This window comes from Dipteris shenzhenensis, chromosome 15 (genome assembly GCF_047967505.1).
Source record: "Dipteris shenzhenensis isolate YYH24624 ecotype China chromosome 15, Dip_SZ_1.0, whole genome shotgun sequence".
Lineage (NCBI taxonomy): Eukaryota > Viridiplantae > Streptophyta > Polypodiopsida > Gleicheniales > Dipteridaceae > Dipteris > Dipteris shenzhenensis.
The window spans coordinates 39,066,231-39,072,402 of NC_141610.1; the positions used below are offsets into that span (position 1 = coordinate 39,066,231).

General features: G+C 46.3%; 1 protein-coding gene across 1 annotated transcript; it reads right to left on the reverse strand.

The window, feature by feature from the left end:
• Positions 1-3,274: 3,274 nt before the first annotated feature.
• On the reverse strand, positions 3,275-5,245 carry LOC147893786 (protein ROOT PRIMORDIUM DEFECTIVE 1-like). The gene has a single exon (XM_087385937.1). The coding sequence runs from the start codon at positions 5,146-5,148 to the stop codon at positions 3,772-3,774; it is 1,377 nt and encodes a 458-aa protein (XP_087242063.1). The 5' UTR covers positions 5,149-5,245; the 3' UTR covers positions 3,275-3,771.
• Positions 5,246-6,172: the final 927 nt, after the last annotated feature.

The following is a 6,172-nucleotide window of genomic DNA, read 5'->3' on the forward strand; positions in this document are numbered from 1 at the left end:
ACACAGGCAAACCATTCTGAGAGAGACGAGAGAACTCATCCTCCAAGTTAAGCATATATTGGGGTGGGAGAAAACGGGCTTTGAGGTCGGCCACAAACGTTGCCCACACAAAATTCGTCTTAAACGTTGTTGGGTCAGTATGCTTACTAGTCCAATGTTGCCACCAAGTCACCGCCTCACCCGTAAGATGAAGGGCTGCAAGGTGAACTTTATCTTGCTCATCTTGAATCCGCGCTAAAGGAAAATGAGCTACAAACTGATGAATAAATTGCAAAATTGTTGAATGGTCACACCTACCATCATACTTAACAAAATTTGGAGTGAACCGAGTGAGTGGTATTACCTTTGTCGATGATAAAGCTGTGGCGCCACTATGCTCAAACTTACCTACATAGCGGCTAACATCTGTTTGTGTTGGAGAAGCATCGCCTCTCGGTCTAGCTTTTGTTGCCTCTTTGCCTGGGCGAGCTCTGCGTGTCGCAATACCTCTTCATTTTTGCGTTCCTCACGCATCAACAAGAGCAGTTTTTCAAAATCTATGGTTCCTCTTTCTTCCAGCGGCTTTTCTGCTTCTTTTTCCTCCAAACGTTGTTTTGTCTAGTCCAGCTATCTTCTGCTTTCTTCTAGTTGGGATGAATGTTCTTCGAGTCGCTGCAAGAGGACCCGATTTTGCTCTAGAAGGTTCGCCATCACATCTTGACCACTTGGCAGAAGCGTATCTTGTTGGTAGTCTTTCTCCTCTTCAAAGTCTTCAAGGTTGAAATCTTTTCAAAACCCTTCCATGGCGCTTGATTGTGCGTCCTTTCCGGATCTCAACACAACCATACACTCGCAGTAGTCAAGCTGGATATAGACCAAAGCTCTAATACCAATGTAACATGCAACGGTAATTTGATCGTGTAATTCACAGCAAGACCTTTAAACCTTTAGCGAGGAATTAGCGTTATTTACCATACAGAGAGAAAGGAGATGAGGGTAGAAAGAGAGTAGAGTCGACATCCCTATACCCACTGAGGGCCCACTCCCCGAATCAGGGGAGAATTTGCTTTATACTTGGAGAATTAAGAAAATACAAAGAACACTCTTCGGAGAGAGCACGGAAACGCCCTTTTGAAGAGGTCACTGTGCACACGTATAGCAGATCCAAAGACCTAAGAGGCAATGCCGACCAATACCGAGACCTTGATGCTGTCCACACTGACGATGTAGGACGCTTTTGCAAGGCAAGGGAGAGACTTGTGCTGTCCACCGGAATGCAAGGTTACTACATGATAGAGCCTATGAGAGAGCTGAGAGATGACTGAAATAAGGAGCTGAGAATGAGCTGTGTAAAACTGTGAAAGATAACTGAAAAGAGCTGCTGAAACAGACCCCAAACCTTACTCTGTTCTCTGTCCCGACTCCCCGTCTGATGCACTGCGTGAACACCTTCCCAGAGGGCTGAATTGATGCCAAAAACTGAGGCTGGTCAAAGGGCCACTGGGGGTGAGTGCCAGGCTGTTCAGAGGGGGCTAAGGAGGAGCTGTAGGAGGCTGAAGTGCTGGGAGAACTGAATGAGGAAAGAGGGCCTAGAGGCCCCCTATTTATAGGGCTTTTGGGGCTGGTTGGCTGGTCCCTTGGCCCCATAAAGACAGCCCTAGGCCCCATAAATGCCAGCCCTAGGCCCCATAAAGGCAGCCTAGGGAGGGGCAGCCCTTCCCCTGCCATTCTCTTCACTTGTTCCAGCCCTGAGGGGGCCTATCCTAGGCTGGACCTAAACCCATCCCTAAATCTAAGACAGAAACACTACCCTACGGTTCTCCAGTGGGTACTAGTGAACAAGCACTAATCTTCCGACTTGACCTAAGGCTGAGAGACTGACTTACGTAGCTTGTGCCTGACTGTCCCTGGACAAGGGCTCACAAAGGGGTCACAGTAGACAACAAAATCTCCTATTAGGGAACTATTACGCACTTGTCGAGGTAGCCAATCTGTCACTTTGCACCCAAGTGCAAGAGTGCATGTGACAGGGAGAGGGAGAAGTAGAGGAGGAGGGAGAGGGAGTGGTGAAACATGGACAAGAAATGGAGGGAGAGGGAGGTGGATCACAAAAATAAGGAAGATCACAAAAATAAAAAAACATCACAAAAATCGCAGAGATTGTTCTAAATCACGATTCACATCAAGCAACCAATGACGAACTTTTCTTCAAAAGGTCTATCATGATGATGGTGAGGAATTCTGGACCAGACCAACAGGAATTCAACTAAGCATGCCTCAAACTCCAAGGTTAAACAATCCAGCACAAAGAGAAAAGAGAGAGCCATCAACCTAAGCAGTCAAAGCGTCAAAACATATCATAATGGCATGAATTGTTCGGGATACTTGGTGCTTGTGTGAATAGACACATCATATTTTTTAAGAATGCCAAAGAAAACTTGAGACTGCCATGATAAGTTCTATTGACAAATGATAGAAACATTCTATAAGGATGCCTTGAGTTAGGGAATACTATAAGGATGCCTTACATAGGCCAAGTTTCTGGAGCTAGTGCTAGGCAGGAAAGTTCATAATAAGGATAAATGTTTGAAGGTTCAAAACGTTCCAACAGATTAGAAGCATGTGGTGTACATTGCCTCAAGAAATATATGAAATATGCCCCAAACAAGACTTCTGTTAAGTATGAAAGAAACAGCCAAATGCAACGCACTAAGGCACAAAGACATTATGCGAATAGCATGAGAAACAAGTGGTAAAGTACCACCGAAAGAGTGTAAGGATAAGCGAAATTGTGAAAGAAACCAAGATTATGGCTGAGAGTGCCACACCAAGCCAGTAATAGAATCGGAGACAAAAGGACTGCCTCTGCACTTTACACGATGGGGCAGGATGGAGAAAGGGGCTAGGGGGAGTGGCTGGGCCAAAGCAGAGGGAGGGGGGAAGAAGGAGGTAGCGCTGGGGAAGGTTTAAGGGGGCAGAAGCAGAGAGGAATGTAGACGGCGCAAATGGAGAGAATGCGGCCAGGGGGGTGGGGGGGGAGCTGACGAGGGAGGGGCAAGTGGAGCTCGCAGGAGCAGCAGGGAGAGCACTCCCATGGATAGTTACTATTCACTAACGCACAATTAAGCAAATTTATCCTGGATGATAAATGTATATCTTGGAAAAACTGTTTGCTCTGGTACTTGATTTCATGTGCATCCCATTGTAATCTTACATTTCCATTCCATTGTGTTACAAAGCGCACGTCTAAACTCCTAAGATGTAACAGTGGGGAGTACGGATCATGAGTCTTAACTTGACATACTTCCAAGCATGATACATAATCCCCAGAATAATCACACAAAGTCGATCCAGGAAAGAGATGCCTTGATGGACTATATTTGCTTCACAGAACAATCACCCTGCACAAATTGAGGCTATAGCCAAAGTGCAAAATATAGAGCATCACATGGCTACAGTGCTCATCGCATTTGTGCATACTTGGAAGTGTAAGTTCACAGTACAAAGTAGATCCACACTCTTCAAATCAACAGCAGTATTGCACACAGAAAGGCATACTCCTACTTCTATTGTGATCCATCATCATACTGTCCTGATAACGTATCATTTTCACTGCACAAAGGCAGTATTCTTCCTCTGCATACATCTCACTTTGATGTATCTATCTGATAAAATTTAAATGAAGGGACATGGAATCCACTTCCCACATCCAATCATCGCTTTCACAATAAGCAGGGTGCTTTGACAATAAGCATGCTGTGTGTCCCCACGTTAATATGATGTGTACCCAGGCTAAGTAGCCTTGGAAGTTTCATGCAGCCTCTCCTCTTCATCCTCACTATCAGAAAATTCAAACTCATCCAGAGATTCTGCCTCATCCGACAGGCTGTCCCCATCTACACTCTTTTCAGCCTCCCTCTTACGGTGGTCAAGGACAGAATTTGCGTATTTCCCTGATTGCCTAGCTCTGAACTCAATCGAACGCAGTCGAGGCCCATCTCGCAGCAGCTTATGATATTTTGCTTTCAAGCTGACAAGAGGATGCTCTGCAGTGAGTTGCCGTTTATGATATGCCTCCCTTAAGAAGATCGTGTGGACGGCACCTTTTAGACTGATGTAGAAAACTCCCGGAAATCGGTTGAAAACCCTCGAAACGTATTGAGGCAGATTAAACTCTTCCTTAAAGCGCCCGATCACCTCTATCAATATTTTCTTTTCAATAGTAAGGCTCAAAATCTCATGCAGAAGTGCAACCATCTTCCTTTCAGCGAGAGGCGTCCCCTCCGCAACCCAATTAGAAGCATACGGACAAACGTAAGGAAGCTTCTGCCATTTGTCCAAGTGCTGAATTACTTTCTTCCTCAACTGCATTCCTGGTGAATACTTAAATTTGAAAGCAAGAGGCCGTCCTCGAGTCTCAATGTCGCCATGACCCTTCTCCTTAGCATCTGCCTTTGCTTTTTTCTCAAATTCTGTGATCGCCAAGCTCTCATCCCAGGCCTCTAGTTGTAGGGTTTGAAGGGCCTTTCGCTCGTTGCCTAAGCGGAAGTATTGTGGGTACTTTGGGACGACACTGGTGAGGAAGTCATCAGGAAAGCCGAAAAAACGACTGCCCAACGCGAGCTTGCTTGCAACAATTCGATTATCCTTAGCCAACATCAGCAATCTCCTTAACTTTTCCACTATCAATGGCTCTTGTTGTGCGTAAATCTGTTTCTCTTCCTCTAAAAGTTCTAACAGTTCAGGCGCTAACCTGCACCACGGAAGCTTATCGTCGGGATGCGTGAAAAACTCGAAAATATTAGGATACTTCCTCATCAACATTCCGACCTTCTCGTCACTCATTTTTAAGCCCAGCTCTCTGCGTTTCATGATTATAATCCGAAACGGTATGGCTTTCCTCCGGAACTTCAAGATTTCATCCCTGATTGTAAGAATAGGGACCAGTTCCTTTTCCGTACCTGCAACGGTATCAAGAGGGCGATCCTTTTTCAGTCTGATTTTCGGAACTGGGGTGTGGAGCTGTCTGAAGAAGCAGAAGGCGGTGTAGGGGAGAGGGGAATGTGAGGGAGATCTTGAAAAGGGATGAGCGAAAAAAGGGATGGTGTCAAGCTGAGGAATGCATCGAAGGGTGGAAACGAAAGCTTGCAGGAGTAATCGTCTCGCCATGGATCTCCAATGAGGGTCTCATAGAAGGTCACATTTCCCTGTTGTTGGGGAGTAGCAAAAACCATAAACCCTGCCAAATATGTTCGGGAAGGAAGTTTACAATAGGCAACCTCAATCCTCAACAAATAGCTTAAGAGACCCCTCTAATGAAGACCACTCCGAAATTCTCGAGCTTCAGGCCACATGGCCCGGCCCTCTCTGCTTAGTGCACACTTACACAAAAGTGCTGCACGAGTGGCGAGTCGCACGAAAAACGAGCCAAATTGAGGCTCGCTCGATTGAAGAATTTGCACCTCCGAGCACCAGCGCTCTAATTGGGTAACCAAGCTTGGCTGTCCAATGGTGGGCAAGGAGATGGTTTACTGCCAAGGTTTTCACCTTCACTCTTAGAGCCAGTGCACATAAGCATGTAATGCGCAAATGGTGCTTTCTATCGATTTCGTTCACACGCTCTCATAGCTCGAATAGTTTGTTGCATTTATTACAACTCTGAATGTTTGCAGAGAGCTCTACATGTGGGAGTTAGCAACCTTTCATTGGCTTACCCATCAAGCTCTATACCTCAGTGAGAGCATTGAAGGCACTTCCACTTGCTTTGAGCGCCACATGAGAGGTTTTGATTGGTTGGAACGAACAAAATCCTCTCCCTCGTTACGGCGTGGAACCCACATCGGAGTGGAGAATTTCGTCAAGGATTACAACGTGTAAGGCCTTGCCTGCCCGCCATGATTTTCAAAGCCTCTCATTCATCGAAACGACCGCCGTTTGGTCTGTAAATGGCCTTATAAGGGGCAGTTGTATACCGGAGGCTTCCCCACCCGCCAAGCCAAAAGTACACAAGCGAGGGGCCACATGCCAAGCAGCAATATCCTGCTGATCATGCGCTTGGACAAGTATGGGCAAGTACAACTGCTTGCCCAAGCGTATGGGCGGGCAATTCCTTCTCGATGAGAAATTCTAAACATGTGGGGGGCAGCAACCTTACCGCTAGGCCATGGCGGTGTGTATTCATCCCCACTTGCCA

Bases quoted from the DNA above. Each gene is read 5' to 3' on its own strand.
- LOC147893786 (XM_087385937.1), bottom strand. From the start codon at position 5,148: ATGGCGAGACGATTACTCCTGCAAGCTTTCGTTTCCACCCTTCGATGC.